Source organism: Rana temporaria, chromosome 3 (genome assembly GCF_905171775.1).
Source record: "Rana temporaria chromosome 3, aRanTem1.1, whole genome shotgun sequence".
NCBI classification, from domain to species: Eukaryota; Metazoa; Chordata; class Amphibia; order Anura; family Ranidae; genus Rana; species Rana temporaria.
In genome coordinates this window covers 141,303,960-141,325,808 of record NC_053491.1, presented here as the reverse complement: position 1 = coordinate 141,325,808, position 21,849 = coordinate 141,303,960, and the positions used below count along the sequence as shown (strand labels likewise).

General features: G+C 43.5%; 1 protein-coding gene across 2 annotated transcripts in view; it reads right to left on the bottom strand.

Moving 5' to 3' along the window:
• Positions 1-21,849, bottom strand: part of PRKAR2B (protein kinase cAMP-dependent type II regulatory subunit beta) — a 156,710-nt gene that overhangs the window by 78,888 nt on the left and 55,973 nt on the right. For both annotated transcript variants that reach the window (XM_040343532.1, XM_040343533.1), the window contains exon 2: positions 14,860-14,895. In XM_040343532.1, the coding sequence (XP_040199466.1) occupies positions 14,860-14,895 (36 nt within the window). The remainder of the gene's footprint in view (positions 1-14,859; positions 14,896-21,849) is intronic.

Sequence of the window (21,849 nt, the reverse complement as noted above, 5' to 3'; positions counted from 1 at the left end):
AGGTGACAGTGGGCACCCCTGCCGCGTGCCTCTCCCCAAAGAGAAAGTGTGGGATACTGCCCCCGACGACCGAATAGCTGCCCTCGGGTTGAAGTACAATAAGCGGACCCAGGAAATGAAGGTTTCCCCAAACCCAAACCTCCCAAGCACCTCCCATAGATACTCCCACTCAACGCTATCGAAGGCCTTCATAGCGTCCAGTGAGAGAAGGGCCCTCCCTCCCACATTATCAGCTGGGGATTGCATGTTTAAGTATAACCTGCGCAGGTTGACGGCCGTCGACTTGTTAGGCATGAAGCCAGCCTGGTCCGAATGCACCAGACCAGTAATGACCCCATTCAGCCTGATCGCTAACATTTTGGCCAATAGCTTAATATCGCTCTGAAGTAGCGATATCGGTCTGTAGGAGCCCTTTCCAGGCTTTAGTATTAAGACAATGTTAGCCGTAGTCATAGAATCAGGTAAGGTCTGTCTTTCCCTGGCTGCATTAAACACCGCTAAAAGTTTCGGTAAGAGAATACCCGCGTATCGCTTGTATATTTCAATGGGCAATCCGTCTGCCCCCGGTGCCTTAGTTAGGGAACTCAGCCAGGGCTGTCTCCAGCTCCTCCAAAGTAAAGGGGGCGTCTAAGGCCCTTCTCTGCTCACTACCCAACCCGGGGAAGTCAATGCCCTCTAAGTAAGTCAAGAGTTCTGCTCTGGTAGATCGTCCTGTCGGAAGGTACAGGTTCTCGTAGAACCCGGCCAGTTCCGCCAATACAAGGTCCGGGGAGTTCACTATTTTGCCCTCTTTGTTTTTAATAGCTCCTATGCTGGGGGACCTCCGCTGAGAGTTGGCTATTCTTGCTAGCATACGTCCTGTACTTTCACCCTCCTCAAAGTACGCCAATCTAGAGAAGAATAGCTTCTTTTCTGCCTTGGAGGCGAGCAGCCGCTCATAAGCTGATTGAGCTGACTGCCATACCTCTCTAGCAGCCTCCGTAGGGGTTTGCACGAAGGCCTCCTCCAGGGCCGTTGTTACAGTAGCAGTTTAAAGGCACTAGTTATACCCAGTGCCTTCAGTAACCAGCAGTTAGTAACAAAACTAGGGCTGAAAGCAGCATTTTCTTCAGGAAAATGTATATGTAAAGTAAAACGAAGACACCTGTCACACTGCCGACGCCCATAGTGTCGGCAGTAAAACGCAGCTATTTTACTGACGGATTTGCGGCGCATTTTGGCCGATAGCGGGTGCTTTTAACCCCCGCTAGCGGCCGAGAAAGGGTTAATACTGCCCGCAATGGGCTGCAACAGTGGCGTATTGCAGCGGTACCGCTTTGCTGCCCATTGATTTCAATGGGCAGGAGTGCAATACCAGAAGGGAGTTCACCACTGCTAATGTGCTCCAAAGAAGCTGCTGGCAGGACTTTTTCTGACGCCCTGCCAGTGCACTGCTCCAGTATGAAAGCCCTCTATGCCTATGCCTATACCAACTCTGACATTTTTCTCCCTAAGCTGCATGATCTCTTTAACAGTATTTTTGACTTCAGTACTCTTCCACAATGAGAGAGGCAAACTGGGCAAAATCCTACCAACCCATCTCCCTTCTGCAGGTGGATATGAAAATCTTAGCAAAAGTGTTTGCTTCTCGTCGCAAAAAAGCTATATTGTTACTTTTCCATCCTAGACAGACAAGTTTCACTGCTATGAACATTAGACGCATGTTTATAAACATACAAGCCTCCCATGATGTCATAGGTACTAGAGTGCTGGTGTCATTGGATGCAGCCAAAGCATTCGAGTCAGTGGAATGGGAATACCTCTAGGAGTGTTTACAGTGCTTTGGTTTTGGCCCTAAAATTCATAAAGTGAGTGCAACTCCTTTACCAGTCCCTGGTATCCCAGGTCTTAGTTAATGTTTGGGTGTAAGATTATTTTCCCTTGGAGAGGGGGACCCATCAGGGATGACCCCTCTACCCTCTCCTCTAAAAACTTTTTTTTTTGCTAGAAAATTACTTAGACCCCCCAAACATTATATATTTATTTTTTTATAACACCTTGGAGAATAAAATGGCTGTTGTTGCAGTACTTTCTGTCACACCGTATTTGCGCAGCGGTCTTACAAGCGCACTTTTTTGTGGAAAAAATACAGAGGTGTAAGAGAGGCCTTCCTCATCATATCAGGCTCTGCTACCAGGTAGGTGACCTGGGCTAGGCCCCCACTTGGTGTCATGGGTAAAATACATTTAATCAAAATTATTCTATTGCCCATAATACTTTACAAACTGTGGCACACCCCCACGTATGTACCACTAAAACTCTTTAAGACCATGCATTCTATCCTGAACACCTTTATGGTAATGGTAGGCATAAATTACTGTGGCTGATATTAAAAAAAAAAAAACAGTGGCTTTGAGGTTTTCAGCTGTATTTATACTGAAATTAAATTACACATAGGTGTGTTCTATTTACTAATTAGGTGACTTCTGAAGGAAATTGGTTCCACTAGATTTTACTTGGGGGTATCAGAGTAAAGGGGGTGAATACAAATGCCCACCATACATTTCAGATATTTATTTGTAAAAAAAAAAAAAAAATTGAAAACCATTTATCATTTTCCTTCCACTCCACAATTATGTGCTACTTGGTTTATCACATAATATCCCAATAAAATACATTTACGTTTTTGGTTGTAACATGACAAAATGTGGAAAATTTCAAGGGGTATGAATACTTTTTCAACTCACTGTACACAGAGGTTGTCCCTCGAAATATAACAAAATCTGGGACCGTTAGCTGGCACAGCCCTGCACTTTTGAAAGGCACTTTGTTTCTCTATGCAGTAAACCTTCACTCAGGGACTTCTTCTATAATACAGTACTCCCGTTTTAGTCTCTCATTCCACCTATGACTAAGAGCGACATGCTGGCTCTCTGGGGAAACACTATGGTCTCACAGGGGATTTATAATTATTATTGTCATCATTGTTGGTTATTAAAACAAAAAACTCCCTTGCTACCTTGTTTAATTAAATGAGTGACTATTATGTGCTATCATATAAGTTGCTGCAAACACCTACTTCCCACAAACTCCAGTACAAAAAAATAATAAAGGGTGCTTTGTAATAAAGGGTTTCACCTATTTAATCTAAGCAATTCTCCCTTAAATTATAAATAAACCTCATGTGCATACATCTCATATAACAAAATAAAAAAAATAAAAAAAACTATATTTTAACCATAGGCCAGTGAATATATAAATTCATGTTTTTACATGCAATACATAATAATAAATGTAGCACCCTGTTCCCAATGAGTGGGTGCTACATGTTAAAATTATAGTTTGTCTGAGCAATATTTTGGCTCAGAAAGATTGTATCTAAATTGTGGTTCTGCTTCAGTTCAGCTGGGTTGCACGTTTTTCCACTTGACAGTAGGTGTCACCTGTCACCACTGGTCAAGGTTGGAAATGCAACAGGTTGAATGTATTGGGTACTCCTTTTTCAGAAGTGGCTCAGAGAGCGTGGTCAACCCGCTGTGCATTATGGGAGAGGATACTTAAGGGGCAGACACCATTTTGCGGGGTCGGTTTTGTCTGATCTGGACCTGAGGGCCCTCCTGGCCTCAGGGATGTGTTGGCGGTTCCAGCCTCGGGGGCCACGTTGGCCTGAGGCTTTGTTAGTGAGATGTAGGCCCAGGAACTTCTGGGGCCTACTGATCCTGTGTCGCCTTGCCTACTGGAAGGGACCGAGTAATTGAGGACTCAATTGGAGGATGCATCCGGATCAACAGCTACCTCACAGTGCTGCCGGAATGGCTGAGAGATCCTGGCACTGTAAGCAATGTTCTTTTTCTTCAGAAGTTAACCCATAGCGCGGTTACACAGGTCTGTGGCAGAGACCGTTGAGGCAATTCTATTTTCACCAAGTCTGTGGCAGAGACTATCCTTTGATTGAGCTTTGCACCGGCTGCTAGGCCCGTGAGAGTGGACCTATCCATTGGTTGCGGGGTCCCGCGTGGAAACAGTTGTTCCTCTGGACCCAAGAGAACATTCGTGATTCGCAAGTAAGATGCCCGAGTCTTCCCTAACCCTCCATCCCTCTTTTCTGAAGTTTGCTGAAGGAGGGAGAAAATAAGACTGGGTGTTTGGCGCAGACATTTCTTTCTTTAACCACCTCTTCAAGGAGAACCCCTGAGACAAGTTCAAGGAACTGTAAGGCCCCTTTCAGACGTGCGGACCGTATGTCCGCTTTTTCATCCATCCCTTTGCGGATGAAAAAGGGACATACATTGGTCCCTATGTGATTGCGGGTGTCAGCGGATAAACATCCGCTGACACCCGTAATCACCCGCCTCCGCAACGATTCGATTTTGCAGACGGAATAATGACCTATTTTTTCTTCCGTCTGCGGATTCGATCGGATGAAGACGGACACACGGTCCCTGTTCATCCGATCCCCCCATAGGCGAGAGTGGAAAAAAGACAGGGCGGTCCCTTCACAGTGTGCGGGGACCGCCCTGTCATCCCACGGCTCAGCGGGGATATACGGAGCGATCCCCGCTGAGCTTACAGACACACAGAGGTGGATCATTACTGATCCGCCCACGTGTGAAAGGGCCCTAAGGTAACGGCAGGCCCAAATCTAATCCAGCAGGTCCTTCGGGGGTAGTGCTACATAAAGTACCAGTATAAGTGCAAAATCTGTTGAGATATATGTGAATATATACACACACACACACACACACACACACACACACACACACACACACACACATCAGTCTCTTGTTGAAAAACAGCTGCCCAATTCTGTTCCATTTGTGTACCATCAATAGTATGCTCAATATTGTCCCTGTGTACCCCAGCTGTGACTGTTTACCACAAACAAGAATATGCACAGTATTATTCCATGTGTACACCAACAGTGGAGCTTCAATACACAATCGCCTCAGATTATCCACCTTTTCTGTGATCTCCACCACCATACAAATATTGCCCTCACATCAAACTGTGGACCAAACAAATAAATTAGGTCTGCAAGTGCATTTCATCTTTAAGGGTAAGTGACTTCACGTCTCCTCTGCTGCTGCTTCCTCCTCCAAGGGGGCAATGGATATGGATGGCTCAAAAAGAGAAGAATGACCTCATTGCATTTCAAATGATTAAACCGTAAGGTAAACAACTTGCATATTTCTGTGCAACATCCTGGTGCACTACAGTGAAACTGCCAATAGTAAACAGTAATAAGAGCCCATTCACACAGGGGCAACACGACTTCCAGCGCGACTTTGGGAGGCAACTTGGACACAACTTGAGTATGAATCACAGCGCGACATGAGGCAACTTCAAGTTGCCTCCAGGACAGGAGGCTTTCCATCGGCCAATCAAACAAGAATCAGCTCTGTGGGAGGGAGGGGGAGGGAGGGGTTTGCCTGAGAAATGTATGTGCTCTTCCTGTATTGTTGCTTCTGTTATGACAGTGATGCGACTTCCATTGAAATCAATGGGTACAAGTTGCCTACAAGTCGGATTGAAGTAGTGCAGGAACCTTTTCTGAAGTCGGAGCGACTGCAGTAGTGTGCATTAAGATGGCTCCATTCACTTACATTGATTTGAGGCGACTAGGGGCGACTTGAAGTCGGATCCAAAGTCGTCCCTGTGTGAATGGGCGCTTAAAGCTGAACTCCAGGAAAAATAAAAATGCTCCTTAGCAGTGGGGTTGCCCTTGCAATTTTAGGTCTATGGGAACAAGAAAAGCAAGTTTGCTTTTCTGATCCTCCGCTTCTGCAGGCCAGGCTCCCTCTGCGATGCAGGACCAGTCCTGGCAGCATCTTCTCCCCTATGCTACAGTGGTTGCCAGTCCTCTGACATCAATTCCAATTCAAGGTCCATAGCCCTGCACTGGACATGAAGACACTGGGAACAGTCCTCTGCTGGAGCGTAGGAGTGCCAGCTGTTGCGACAGTAGAGGATTGGTAGGTAAAACTGTCTTTCCAATCACCTAAACCTAAATGAGCATTTAACCCTTGCAGTTCAGGGGTAGCCCCATTGCAAGGGAGGATTTTTACTTTCCATGGAGTTGGGCCTTAAAGGCATTATAAACTTTCCTACCTGCACCTTGAGATTATTCATCTGCATAAGATGCGCATTGATCATGTAGTTTCATGTTGTCTTTTCTGTTTGTTTGAAACATGAGGCATGGCATTGCACAGGTTAATGCATATCCTCTGTCTGTAGTCTAAGAAAGGAAGCTGCCATCGGCGCGGGAAATGTGGCGTACGAGAGGCCGGACCCACCACGGCGTCGCTCTGGGGCCAAAGACCTTTGTATGATCTGCAGTTTCCATGGTGCTGCACATGATCAGTTATGACACCAGACATTTGATGGTTTGACAGTTTGGATGTAAACTCGATTCATGAAATGTGAGCTGGGCACATCTATCTGCATTGTTTTGTTATCTATCTTCAAAGCACTTAGTCGCTTAGCTCTGTCCTGATCAGTTCCTCTGTTATCAGCCTGATAACTTTTGACAAGCTCTCTGAGGCCCGGAGATAGACCCGTGTGTCCTGTGTGTAGGAGGAGGTTGCTATAAATAGACCAGCAGACTGCTGCACAATTCAGATGCAAGCTCTGCATGTGTGGGGAGAGGGTGTGTGCCTTTCCTCCAATCAGCTGTCCCAGTGTCCATCAATAATCCACTCCTACAGGGTAATGAGGGAGTGAAAATTTGAACAGGACGTTCACTTTCTAAACCGTATATAAATGTGAAGACAGCAGACTGAAATGTAAAACTTATGTAGGGAGATCTGTTTAATCTCTGTGTATCATTTAAGGCTGTTCACTTCACTGTGTATATGGAGGGTTTACATCCACTTAGTCTAATTTAACTGTTTTGAGTTATAGTTAAATCTATGGGTTTAGTTAAAGCGGGGGTTCACCCAAAAATAAACTTTCTTACATTAGCTACATCCCTCCAGCATACTGCTAACATCTGCAGTATGCTGTGTTTTTTTTTTTTTTTACTTATCGTTATACGAGCCCTTGTTATCCGGCTCCGAGCAGGGGATTACTTCCGGGTATAGGCGTTCCTAAGCGAAGAGGAGTTGATTGACGGCTGCTAAAGCGCGTCACGCCTTCCGAAAATACCCAAAGTCACACTCGGGTGTTTACGGCGCCTGCGCAGTCAGCTCTACACGGCAGGCGCCGTAAACGCCTGAGTGTGACTTCGGGTTTTTTCGGAAAGCGTGACGCGCCTTAGCAGCCGTCAATCAACTCCTCTTCGCTTAGAAATGCCCATTCCCCGCAGGATTCCTCGCTCTGAGCCGGATAACAAGGGCTCATATAACGATAAGTACAAAAAAAAAAAACAGCATACTGCAGATGTTAGCAGTATGCTACAGCTAATGTCAAAAAGTGGATTTTTGGGTGAACCTCCGCTTTAAATTGGATCTTTAATCATAAAATTAGGTCCTGCTAGATCACTTCAGGCTGGCCCCTTTTGCGAGTATACAGTAGAACACATGGGTGTGAGCAAACTATTGCATTAGGGTGTGCACCCCAAAGCTCAAATACACATGCCTTTCTCTGAAGCCTCAGCTTCACTGGACAGTAAATGAATGGGAAGTGCTGAGCGGCTTCTTGTTCATTCACAAATGAAAGTAGAGTAAACACAGTTTACTATGCTTTAGTTATGAATAAATGCAGTATGTTCACTGTGTTCATTTAGAAAAAGCAGGGGCTGGTGAATTACATATTGACTACCCCCTTCCCCCGCTCCCCATCTGGGTTGGGGGGGTGCAACACAGGGGGAAGCCCAGGCAGTAGGGGGAATCGCCACCTCACGTAGTGATTAGGGTGTGTGTTTTTTTGAAACCCTTAAATCAATGGGTTTATTTCCGCTTTAGGATTTACTGTTCAGGGGCTCTGGGCTTCAGCAAAATGGCAGCCTCCAGCAAGAAGAAACAGGAACAATGCTAGAGGCAATTTACAGCACATAATGTTGGTAGCATAATTATGAATGTAGATTGGACAGTGCCTTGCGAAAGTATTCAGCCCCCTTGAATTTTTGCGACCTTTTGCCACATTTCAGGCTTCAAACATAAAGATATAAAACTGTAATTTTTTTTTAAGAATCAACAACAAGTGGGACACAATCATGAAGTTGAAAGAAATTTATTGGATATTTCAAACTTTAACAAATAAAAAACTGAAAAATTGGACGTGCAAAATTATTCAGCCCCCTTAAGTTAATACTTTGTAGCGCCACCTTTTGCTGCGATTACAGCTGCAAGTCGCTTGGGGTATGTCTCTATCAGTTTTGCATCGAGAGACTGAAATTTTTGCCCATTCCTCCTTGCAAAACAGCTCGAGCTCAGTGAGGTTGGATGGAGAGCGTTTGTGAACAGCAGTTTTCAGTTCTTTCCACAGATTCTCGATTGGATTCAGGTCTGGACTTTGACTTGGCCATTCTAACACCTGGATATGTTTATTTGTGAACCATTCCATTGTAGATTTTGCTTTATGTTTTGGATCATTGTCTTGTTGGAAGACAAATCTCCGTCCCAGTCTCAGGTCTTTTGCAGACTCCATCAGGTTTTCTTCCAGAATGGTCCTGTATTTGGCTCCATCCATCTTCCCATCAATTTTAACCATCTTCCCTGTCCCTGCTGAAGAAAAGCAGGCCCAAACCATGATGCTGCCACCACCATGTTTGACAGTGGGGATGGTGTGTTCAGGGTAATGAGCTGTGTTGCTTTTACGCCAAACATAACGTTTTGCATTGTTACCAAAAATTTCGATTTTGGTTTCATCTGACCAGAGCACCTTCTTCCACATGTTTGGTGTGTCTCCCAGGTGGCTTGTGGCAAACTTTAAACGACACTTTTTATGGATATCTTTAAGAAATGGCTTTCTTCTTGCCACTCTTCCATAAAGGCCAGATGTGTGCAGTATACAGGGACTGATTGTTGTCCTATGGACAGAGTCTCCCACCTCAGCTGTAGATCTCTGCAGTTCATCCAGAGTGATCATGGGCCTCTTGGCTGCATCTCTGATCAGTCTTCTCCTTGTATGAGCTGAAAGTTTAGAGGGACGGCCAGGTCTTCGTAGATTTGCAATGGTCTGATACTCCTTCCATTTCAATATGATCGCTTGCACAGTGCTCCTTGGGATGTTTAAAGCTTGGGAAATCTTTTTGTATCCAAATCCGGCTTTAACCTCTTGACCACCGCCCCATGTCAAAAAGACGTCCTCCTTTTTAAAGTTGAATATCTCGATAACGGCAGCAGCTGCTGCCACAACCGAGATATTCATCTTTGCAGGGGGCGGTGGTGTACACGATAACGGCGGTCTCCGCGGCGGATTCGCCGCGAGATCGCCGTTATCGGTGGCGGGAGAGGGGCCCCCCCCTCCCGCCGCTCTCCCGCGCTCTCCGCCGCTTACCGGAGCCGTCGGTAGCGGCGGAGGGGATCCGATGTGTCCGGCAGCTGAGCGGGGACGGGACTGAAGGAGAAATCTCCTTCACCCGTCCTCATAGCTCTGCTGGGCGGAAGTGACGTCAAAACGTCAGTCCCGCCCAGCCTCTTAAAGAAACATTTTTTTTTTTGTCATTTGAAAAAATGACATTTTTTTTTTTTTATTTTTTTTTTTGCATTTAAGTCTAATTATGAGATCTGAGGTCTTTTTGACCCCAGATCTCATATTTAAGAGGACCTGTCATGCTTTTTTCTATTACAAGGGATGTTTACATTCCTTGTAATAGGAATAAAAGTGATCAATTTTTTTTATTTTATTTTTTTCAGTGTAAAAAATTATAAAACTAAATAAAAATAAATAAGAAAACCAAAAAAAATTTTTTTAAAGCGCCCCGTCCCGACGAGCTCGCGCGCAGAAGTAAACGCATACGCGAGTAGCGCCCGCATATGAAAACGGTATTCAAACCACACAAGTGAGGTATCGCCGCGATCGTTAGAGCGAGAGCAATAATTCTAGCCCTAGACCTACTCTGCAACTCAAAAAATGCAACCTGTAGAATTTTTTAAACGTCGCCTATCGAGATTTTTAAGGGTAAAAGTTTGACGCCATGCCACGAGCGGGCGCAATTTTTAAGCGTGACATGTTGGGTATCATTTTACTCGGCGTAACATTATCTTTCACAATATATAAAAAAATTGGGCAAAATGTATTGTTGTTATATTTTTTAATTCAAAAAAGTGATTTTTATCCAAAAAAAGTGCGCTTGTAAGACCGCTGCGCAAATACGGTGTGACAAAAAGTATTGCAATGACTGCCATTTTATTCCCTAGGATGTCTGCTAAAAAAAAATATATAATGTTTGGGGGTTCTGATAAATTTTCTAGCAAAAAAATTGTGATTTTCACATGAAGGAGAGAAGTGCCAGAATTTACCTGGTGGGCAAGTGGTTAAACTTCTCCACAACAGTATCTCGGACCTGCCTGGTGTGTTAATGTTCTTCATGATGCTCTCTGTGCTTTAAACGGACCTCTGAGACTATCACAGTGCAGGTGCATTTATACGGAGACTTGATTATACACAGGTGGATTCTATTTATCATCATTAGTCATTTAGGTCAACATTGGATCATTCAGAGATCCTCACTGAACTTCTGGAGAGTTTGCTGCACTGAAAGTAAAAGGGGCTGAATAATTTTGCACGTTCAAGGGGGCCCGAATACTTTCGCAAGGCAAAACTTTTTTCCTTGCTAACTTTTTATCAAGTTGTTATGGATAACGTTCAACTTTAAGGCCTCATGCACACTATACATTTTTACAGCTGGTTCTAGGGGCATATGACATTTTTCTCCCCTGTCTCTAAAGGCCACTCCATGCACACATAGGCTTATAGCAGTGTTTAGTGGCAGGAGCTTTTAGGGCCCATGCGCACTGCATCTCAAAAAAAAAAAGAAAGCAGCCTGCTTTTACGGGCATTTGAGCTTTGTAACAAAAAACAGTTTAAATTAAATTAATCCTCCACAACTATCGTGTCAAAAATTAATGATACAATAACAGAATATACACTGGAAAATAAGAGTAACATCCATAGTACCTCACTTGTAGGATCTGCTATATACATAGAATAGATGGCAAAAAACTCTCTGGCCCGGATTCAGAAAGATAAGCGTATCTTTCTGCGGGCGTAACGTATCAACGTATCTCAGATACGTTACGCCGTCGTAAATTAGGGTGCAAGTTCCGTATTCAGAAAGAACTTGCGCCCTAAGTTACAGCGGCGTAACATATGTGGGCCGGCGTAACCCCGACTAATTCAAATGGGGATGATGTGGGCGTGTTTTATTTAAATTATTGTTGACCCTGCGTATTTTACGCATGCGCCGTTCGTGAAAGAATCCCAGTGCGCATGCTCAAAATAGCAGGGGTAACTTTACGCCTGAAAAAGCCGAACGTAAACAACGTAAAAAAATGCGCCGGGCGGACGTACGGACATACGTTTCTGAATTGCCGTATCTACCTAATTTGCATATTCCTCGCGTAAATATATGGAAGCGCCACCTAGCGGCCAGCGTAAATATGCAGCCTAAGATACAACGGTGTAAGACACTTAGATACGACGCCGCACACTCAGAGATACGACGGCGTATCCGGAGATACAACGGCGTATCCGGAGATACGCCATCGTATCTCCTTTCTGAATCCGGGCCACTATGCTCACTTAGGTCTAAATAGAATACATTACAAGGTCTCTTTTCAGCCTTTAATGTTTTCAAATTTCTGAGGCCAGATTAAGGCATATGTGAAAAATGAGCCTGCACCTTCTGTCTGTTCCTGTATTATTTTACAGTGATATATTCCAGGAAGATGACTGCATTCTTCCATATTTTAGCACAACATGCATATCACTTACATGGCTGTATAGAACTGTCTTATTTCGGGAAGACAGTTGCACACAAACGTACTTGCTTGGAACAAAAGCAATGTGCAGATGGCTTGATTAGTAAAACATGCTCTATTGGAAGGGAATTGGCTGTTTTGAAATGCAAAACTGAAATAACCATTCAAAATATTTGTATTTTTCTTTGCAGAAGGTCAAGAGTAAAATAATGTTTACTAACTTAAATCTTAAAGTGAACATGTACACTAAAATAGACGCCTGCTATTAGCCAGAAAAGCCTCTTCTGTGGCCCTGCCTGATTTAGCATCATTTTGTAACTATGCAGATTACAATATGGTTGTACAATCTTTAGATCTACCAACAACTATCTAGTGCAAGAGCCTGTCTGATATAAATTGATTGAACAGTATAGGTAGGTCCTCGTAATAATTGATTTGGGTAAATCTAAAGTCAATTTTACAAAAGGTTGCATTATCAGATTGTAATGTGTACGATAACCATTAGCAGGGCTGATTCAAGGATATTTGACACCCTAGGCGAAACCTCATTCTGCTGCCCCCCCCCCACCCCTGCTTCCATCCCATTTGCCCTGCCCATGTATATCCCCCACCTTTTTAATGAAGTCTCACCAGCGCCCATCAATGCAGCCTACCAGCGCTAGGGGTGCAACGGATCAAAAAACTCACGGATCGGATCGATCCTCGGATCAGGAGTCACGGATCGGATCATTTTCGGATCAGCAAAAAAAAAAAAGGGTCCGTTTTTTCATTGGTCCAAAAAAAAAAAATGTATATATATTATATATATATATATATATATATATATATATATATATATATATATATATATATATATATATATATATATATATATATAATAAAATAATATATATTTTTTTTTGGACCAATTAAAAAAAGGAACCTTTTTTTTTTTTTTTTTTTTTTTTGCTGATCCGAAAAAAGAGCACAATAGGGTGAGGCTGTTTGGGACTTAAAGTACAATCTTGATGTTTTTACAGCAAAATATATATATATATATTTTGCTGTAAAAACATCAAGATTGTACTTTAAGTCCCAAACAGCCTCACCTGCTTCCTCTTTAATCCACCCCTGTGAATTGCTATTGTGCTCTTTTTTCCCCCTTTCCCCCCCCCTCCTCTCACACCAGTGCTTCACTGCTAACATTCCCATTCAGCTTGCTAGAGCCCAGTGCACAGCGTGACACGCCTCCCCGGGGAGGCGGGGAGGCGTGTCACGCTGGGCTCTGGCAAGCAGACTGGCCGCCGCTCCGGAGCTAGGCCGAAGCCGGGGACTTTCCTAGGCCTAGGCTCCGGAGCGCTCCGCGGATCGCGGGGTGTGCCGATCCGAACGGGGTGGCCCGTTCGGATCACGGATAGGTGACGATCCGTTACACCCCTAACCAGCGCCCAACAATGTGTCTGTTGATCTGTGCTCTGCAAAGCTGGGATCGAAGGCTGTTTGTGGGGCTGCGATTTTTGTCAGTCTTTCAGACTGCTCAGTCGCGGCGTGTATCTGTTCATCTGCCGTTTTTTTTAAATGGTCTGATCCATGGTACAATGGCCACTGATCTGACAATAGAGGCCAACAGGGCAGAAAACCACGTTGCAGCAGAGTAATGCAGCAGTCAGTACACCCCAGCAGAAATCTCCAGAAAAATGCGGCTTACAAGAAGATGGCCGCCAGTGAGAAATGAAATACAGCATGGACACCAACCTGGGTGTCGACAGCATGGAGCAAGACACACAGGAAAGCAGAATCTCTTATGCGGCTTTATACCTTGTGCAAGTAAAGAAATACAGCATGGACACACCAAACATGGCCGCCGACAGCTGTTTGCAGCTATAGTCACTGATCACATGAAAATAATTTGACAGGCTGGTTGTACTGAAGTTGTTTAGATGGATCGAAATCAGACGGTTCCTGCTGAACCAGCCACATTTTGATCCTTCTATGGCCTGCTTGAGTCCATGTGCATATCACACACACAAAAAAAAAAATCACATTAGTGTCCAGTCCTCTAGTCTCTTGATAGTTACCCTCCTGGGGGACAGGGATTTGCACACAGTGACTAGGGGTCTAAACTGAGGTCACTATTCACAATGCCACAGGACCATCAGTTGCCTCCTCCTGATATCCAGATCAGCAGCCTGCAAAGCACTGAGCAGGCTACAATAATCAATCACTGCTCTACTTGCTACAGAGGAGCCAAACTAAATTTGCCTGAGATCCTATACCCTTACTTGGAGAGTGCTACATGGAATAGGGAGCCTGTGGGAACAAGGAATAAGTAAATGTGTTTTTAACTGGTTCTATTGAAAATATTAACATTTGAACCTTGTAGTGCAGGGGAAGTTCCACTGCCAGGGTATTTTCTTCATGTTCTCAGAGAATAGTTTTAAAGAGTATGTTACCAACATTTCATGTTCGTTATATGTGTATGTTGTACCGTGTACTTGTGTTCCTGCAGGTTACACGGCTTTACTCTTTAAAACTGACTATGCAAGACATGGGGGCACATCCACCTCAGCACACCCTGCCTGTTCTTCAATGGCCAAAACATGTGCCGACATGCCCCCTTGCACAGGCATTCACTGGGAAGATCAGTGCATTGCTGTTTTTACGCCCCACCTCTCCAAGCCCCTTATGAAACTGAGAACAGAGATTAAGTGATGAATCAAAAGATATATATATATATATATAGATATATATATATATATATATATATATATATATATATATATATATTGATATATACACACGTACACACATAGTTGTTTTGCCTTTCATTTCAATTTAAAACTGAATGGGTTGTTGTACAAGGTAACGCTTCACATATACTTTAAGGGTATTGACAGCTCACCTAGAGCTTCTACTAGTGGCAAATTACATACTGTACATACAGGACTAAATAGCATTACTTTGTATTAAAATAATAAAAAAATACTGAGTAACAAAAAAATACATACAACAGTATTAAAATGTAATCAGACCTTACCAGATGCGCGTCTTGAGAATCTGCTTATTACAGGAGCTGAAAGATATAACAAATATGTGGTTAATAATTGTAATGAAAACAGAAAATTACATATTACATACAAAAAAAAAAAAAACAATTACTGTATGTGACCATTTAGTATAAGTTTTGGGCTTCCTTATGTACCCACATGTAATAATTCCTGCTTCTCACAGAGAGATCAATCATTGACAATGCCTTATTATGTGCCCTTTGCAGCTCCTGTGTACAGAGGTGTAAAATCCCTGGTGCTTCCTGGTACCCGGGGAGCCACATGGGCTGCATATAACGGACAATAAAAGTAAATGGCTGCATGCAGCCAAGCTCGGATAAACGTTGATGGTTTCTGCATCAGTGTTTACCCGTGCAAACACCGCTTCTCCCCGAAAGCAAAAGTGTGGAAGCCAGCAGCATTTACCCGAGCATGCCCATATACAGCCACTCGCTTGTACTGACAGCTGTATACGGCATTGCGCAGCTCAACACATAGGCTGCCAAGCGTGCATGTGCATTTGGCCTAACTGCAAATAGGTTACTTGTTATTGACTTATTCCTACAGATTACTGCACTTTTACCTTTTTGTTACTTAGTAAAAAATACAGTTCCTTTAATAAAGCACTTACATATGCCAAATGCAACATATATTCCAGGGGTAGTGAATTAAAATTCACGGGGGTCCGTCAGAAAAATGTTCTTCTAACGGAGGTACAAGTGTCACATTGGTGCTATGACTTCACGTAATCTGCTCCACATCGCAGCCTCCTGTGCACGTCACAAGTCCCCCATCACAGACTGACCCCCCATCACAGACTGACCCCCCCTCCATCGCAGACTGACCCCCCCATCGCAGACTGGACCCCCTCATCACAGACTGGACCCCCCCATCACAGACTGACCCCCCAATCACAGACTGACCCCCCAATCACAGACTGGCCCCATCACAGACTGGCCCCCTCATCACAGACTGACCCCCCCAATCACAAACTGACCCCCCCCAATCACAAACTAGCCCCCCATCACAGACCCCCTTCAATAGTAGACTCCTGTCCTGCACAGCACTCCCCACAGAGCCCTACCTTATTCACACAAGACGGAAAGCACGGCAGCCCTGGACTACCAGGCAGGACTTTTCACATTAAGTGCAAGTTCACACCAGATGCCGTTCCGTGTGCTTTTTTTTCTGCACTAAAAATGCATGCACAGTGTTTTCCATGTATTCCAATGACTCTAGTTCACACCATGCAGTCAGTTTCCGGTGCAGAAACTGACCGGAAATTGACTGCATGGTGTGAAGTAGAGTCATTGGAATACATGGAAAACACTGTGCATGCATTTTGTGCAGAGAAAAAGCGCACAGATCTGCACAGAACTGCATCTTGTGTGAACTGGCCCTAAGGGTGAGTAATTAATTGCTGGGACCGCCCCGCTGCGTAGCAACCAATCACCCGCTTCTTAACTTAAAAAGTCCCACTCCTTTGTCCAGAGCGGCTGCGCTTCTCATCTTGTGTGAATAAGACAGGCAGTATGAGGAGGGGGCAGTGCAGCGATCCTATTGAAAGGGACAGACCCGTGCAGGGTGCACCTGCCAGGCTGTGAACATAGCAGCACCCGGCAGCAAGGAGAGGACACACAGGCAACTATTTGGCGAGGCTGCTGTCTGGATAGTATGGCTACTGGGACAGGAACCGGACCGCGGTCCGCCATTTAGTGATGCCTGATATATTCTGCCTTGTGTCTTGTTTCAGTTACATTTAGAAATGTAGAGTTTAATGAACTGCAAAGAAAGCTGGTGCTTTAACATCCCACGATGTTCATAGCATAGAGAAATCTAACATGCAAACTGTAAATTTGTAGCATATGGCTTGACATCAGCTTCTTTACAAATGAAAATGGAAATGTACCCAGATGTCACTCATAAAAATCTTAACAGATCAGCTGGTCCGGGTGACAAAAGTATTTTCAAAATTAAAAGAGAAAAAAATGTCACAATACATTGCAGATGAAGATAAACAAATTACTAAATTAAGGGGAGATTGTATGTGTATGTCATATATATATATATATATATATATATATATATATATATATATATATATATATATATATATATATATATACATATATATATACACACACACACACACACACACACATATACACACACACATACATACATACATACACAGTCATGGCCAAAATTGTTGGCACCCCAGAAATTTTTCCAGAAAATCAAGTATTTCTCACAGAAAAGTATTGCAGTAACACATGTTTTGCTATACACATGTTTATTCCCTTTGTGTGTATTGGAACAAAACAAAAAAGGGAGGGAAAAAAAGCTAATTGGACATAATGTCACACAAATCTCCAAAAATGGGCTGGTCAAAATTCTTGGCACCCTTTCAAAATTGTGGATAAATAAGATTGTTTCAAGCATGAGATGCTCCTTTAAACTCACCTGGGGCAAGTAACGGGTGTGGGCAATATAAAAATCACACCTGAAAGCAGATAAAAAGGAGAGAAGTTCACTTAGGGCCCTTTCACACGTACGGGCCGTATGTCCGCATTTTCATCCGTCCGTTGCGGATGAAAACGGGACATACATTGGTCCCTATGTGATTACGGGTGTCAGCGGATGACCATCTACTGACACCCGTAATTGTCCGCCTCCGCAAAGATCCGCATTTGCGGATGGAAGAAAATCCTATTTTTCTTCCGTCTGTTGGATCGGATCGGATGAACACAGACATACGGTCCGTGTTCATCCGATCCCCCATAGGGGAGAGCGGAGGAAAGACAGGGCGGTCCCTGCACAGTGTGTGGAGACCGCCCTGTCAGCTGCCAGCTCAGCGGGGATTTTACAGAGGATCCCCGCTGAGCTTTTGCGGACACACGGAGGCGGATCATCACTGATCCGTTCGTGTGAAAGGGCCCTTAGTCTTTGCATTGTGTGTCTGTGTGTGCCACACTAAGCATGGACAACAGAAAGAGGAGAAGAGAACTGTCTGAGGACTTGAGAACCAAAATTGTGGAAAAATATCAATCTCAAGGTTACAAGACCATCTCCAGAGATCTAGATTTGCTTTTGTCCACAGTGCGCAACATTATCAAGAAGTTTGCAACCCATGGCACTGTAGCTAATCTCTCTGTGCGTGGACAGAAGAGAAAAATTGATAAAAAGTTGCAACACAGGATAGCCTGGATGGTGGATAAGCAGCCCCAAACAAGTTCCAAAGAAATTCAAGCTGTCCTGCAGGCTCAGGGAACATCAGTGTCAGCGCAAACTATCCGTCGACATTTAAATGAAATGAAACGCTATGGCAGGAGACCCAGGAGGACCCCACTGCTGACACAGAGTCATAAAAAAGCAAGACTACAGTTTGCCAAAATGTACTTGAGTAAGCCAAAATCCTTCTGGGAAAACGTCTTGTGGACAGGTGAGACCAAGATAGGGCTTTTTGGTAAAGCACATCATTCTACTGTTTACCAAAAACGGAATGAGGTCTACAAAGAAAAGAACACAGTACCTACAGTGAAATATGGTGGAGGTTATATGATGTTTTGGGGTTGTTTTGCTGCCTCTGGCACTGGGTGCCTTGAATGTGTGCAAGGCATCATAAAATCTGAGGATTACCAAAGGATTTTGGGTCACACTGTGGAGCCCAGTGTCAGAAAGCTGGGTTTACGTCCGAGATCTTGGGTCTTCCAGCAGGACAATGATCCCAAACATACGTCAAAAAGCACCCAGAAATGGATGGCAGCCAAGCACTGGAGAGTTCTAAAGTGGCCAGCAATGAGTCCAGATCTAAATCCCATTGAACACCTGTGGAGAGATCTTAAAATTGCTGTTGGCAAAAGGCGCCCTTCCAATGTGAGAGACCTGGAGCAGTTTGGAAAGAAAGAGTGGTCCAAAATTCCGGGTGAGAGGTGTAAGAAGCTTATTGATGGTTATAGGAAGCAACTGATTTTAGTTATTTTTTTCCAAAGGGTGTGCAACCAAATATTAAGTTGAGGGTGCAAAGAATTTTGACCAGCCCATTTTTGGAGTTTTGTGTGACATTATGTCCAATTTGCTTTTTTTTCCTCCCTTTTTTGTTATGTTCCAATACACACAAAGGGAATAAACACGTGTATAGCAAAACACGTGTTACTGCAATACTTTTCTGTGAGAAATACTTGATTTTCTGGAAAAACTTCTGGGGTGCCAACAATTTCGGCCATGACTGTGTGTGATTATATATAGTAGTGTGAAAAAGTATTTGCCCCCTTCCTGATTTAATTTCTTGCATATTTCTCACATTTTACTATTACTCACACATTTTAATATTACACAATGATAACCCGAGTAAATCAAATTTAGGGGAAATTTTTTTTTAAACTTGCCTGCCCCTATGTAAAAAGGTAATTGCCCCCTCCCATGCTGAATCATGAATAAACTGTGACTAACCACAATTTTTTGGAACGCAGAGTTAAATTTCACTTGCCACACCCAGGCCTGATTACTGACAGACCTGTTGAATCAAGAAATCACATACAAAGAAGCATTCTGACAAAGTGAAGCACGCTAACAAATCACATAAAGCCACTGATCATGCCACAATCTAAAAAAAATCAAGAACAGATTAGAAACAAAGTAATGTACATTTATCAGTCTAGGAAGGGTTCCAACACCATTTCCAAACCCGCTCATCCATGTCTTTATGGACCTTGCTTTGTGCAACAGTCCCAAACAATTTGGTGGGGGGGGGGGGGTTATGGTGTGGAGTTGTTTTCCAGACATTTTGGACAATTTCATGCTTCCAACTTTGTGAGGACCATTACACTATCTCAGAAAGAAGGAATTTCACTGTGATTGGGAAAACCACAATAAGGTGACGGTATGTGGAATTACTGTTGAGCTTCTTCGAACTTTGTTGAAAAATTTCCTGAACCTTTGCATCACTTACTACTGAACCCCTGCACTCTGTGTCCCTTTAATGCCTGGTACACACGATCCGATAATCGTCCGTTTTTTTTGTATGCTAATCTCACGTCGAATCTGATGATTCGGATGTAAAGTCACGAAAATTCTTGTACGGCAGAATAAAAAAATCGGAAGTGATGTCATATGTTGTAATGCATTTTCGAACGACAGCTGTACTGATTAAACGAAAATCATATGATCTGGCATCGTACGAAAAAAATTTCCGTGCATGTCCGATAGAATAAAATCGGATAAACTGTCCTGATCGGCTCTCGGAAACTCTGTACTAATGATCCGATTATAGTACGATCGTTTTGAAAGCGGCATTTTTCGTGCGATTTTCGGATCGTGTGTACGGGGCTTAAGCCACAGCCAGTATTCAGCGAAATTAAAATCACACCCAACTTTTCCTGTGGCGCAGAGCGACACACTTTTTCTCAGCTGTGGGGGCCCAACTTATGATCTTGCACACAGGCCCACTGCTTTCATAAAATACCCCTGACATGAGCTCATTATTGCGCATCCATTCCAGATGCTTGTATGTGACATCACATTCAAGCACGTGGGCTTAAGAGCTGGATCAGCAGGATGAGTGTGCCAGGACAGGTAGATGAGTGTCATCTCTGCTTCCTTTCACCACTCTGCATATCACACATATCATAGATGAGAAGAGGGTACAGTGGCGGAGCAGATGAACAGAAGGGGGTTACAGTTGTATGGCTGAACTCAAATTAGATTTACACAGAAAATAGTGCAGGGAGTTGTTTTTCTCCGCAATAGAATCAGATCGCATGTTCTCACCTACGCGATCCGATTCCTGTGTGAGTTCGCACTGCGATCTGTGAACAAAACTGGGGGTGCCATTAACTTTGTTAATGACACCCGCAGCGCTTCGCACAAGGCAGTGTGAACTGCCTGCGGGAAAGGAGTGATGCGGGAACCGGCGCTGGTTCCAGCATCGCATCAGTGAGAGTGAGAAGTTTACATTTTTTTGTTACAAAATCGGCACACTCAATTTCTCAAAAAAAAGAAAATCGGCACACAGGGCTCAAAAGGTTATCTACCCCTGCTCTAGCATCACCAGACTGCCAAGATCCCCTTAAATATAAATGAATGCTAATAAATGGTCTCAGTAGTAAAGGGGATTTGTATATTCTATGCTTATTGATGCTTTTGCACTCATAGGAAAGAGCATCTGTCCTCATTTATCCATTCTTTACAAATACGGATTTCAGAGGACCAGGAATTTGAATGTATTACGGTCTGTTAATTATCCCAGAAGATTTCAGCTAAACACAGCTGCCTGTGCTAATATTTTAATTATCTGAATAAGCATGGATGGACTATGATATCTGAATTAAAATATGTCTCATTGCTTGTGGTTCTCTCCAATATAGAGTATCAGTTATACACCAGAGGCTGCAGCAGCTGCTCACCAAAAGCATATAATGTCCAGAAGTGCACATCGAAGGAGACCTTGTAATGCTGATTCATGTTAAGGTAGAACTTTACAAAATCAGACTGAAAAGGCTTATATTGAGGCACATGTATAATTTATGTAAAATAAATACATTTAAAAATGAGAGGTCCAAAGGAAAGGTGAGAATGTGTGGTAGGGGAGGACAAGGGGTTAAATCCTCTCTTTTGGGCCACTTTTTCTTTTTTTACATGCAATAATATGCTACCTTTTGATTTTGAAAGTACTTAAAAGACTTGTCATGCTGGAAATACAGGAGAAGTCACATTTCCAGCGTGACAAAAACGCCTCAAATAAATTTTGATTTAAATCCTATGTGACTTTTTACATTGCTGTGCTGCGGTTTGAAAAGTCCTGTATGCTGCATCTTTTCAAAAGTGCACCAAAGATGCACCATCCATTTAAGTCAATGGGAATCGCACCACAAATGCACCAACAACGCACCCAGGGTGTTTTTTTTTGGTGCATTTTTGGGGTTACGTGGCACAAAGATGCCAGTTGCTAAGAAGCAGGCACCCGCTGATGTCCCTAACAA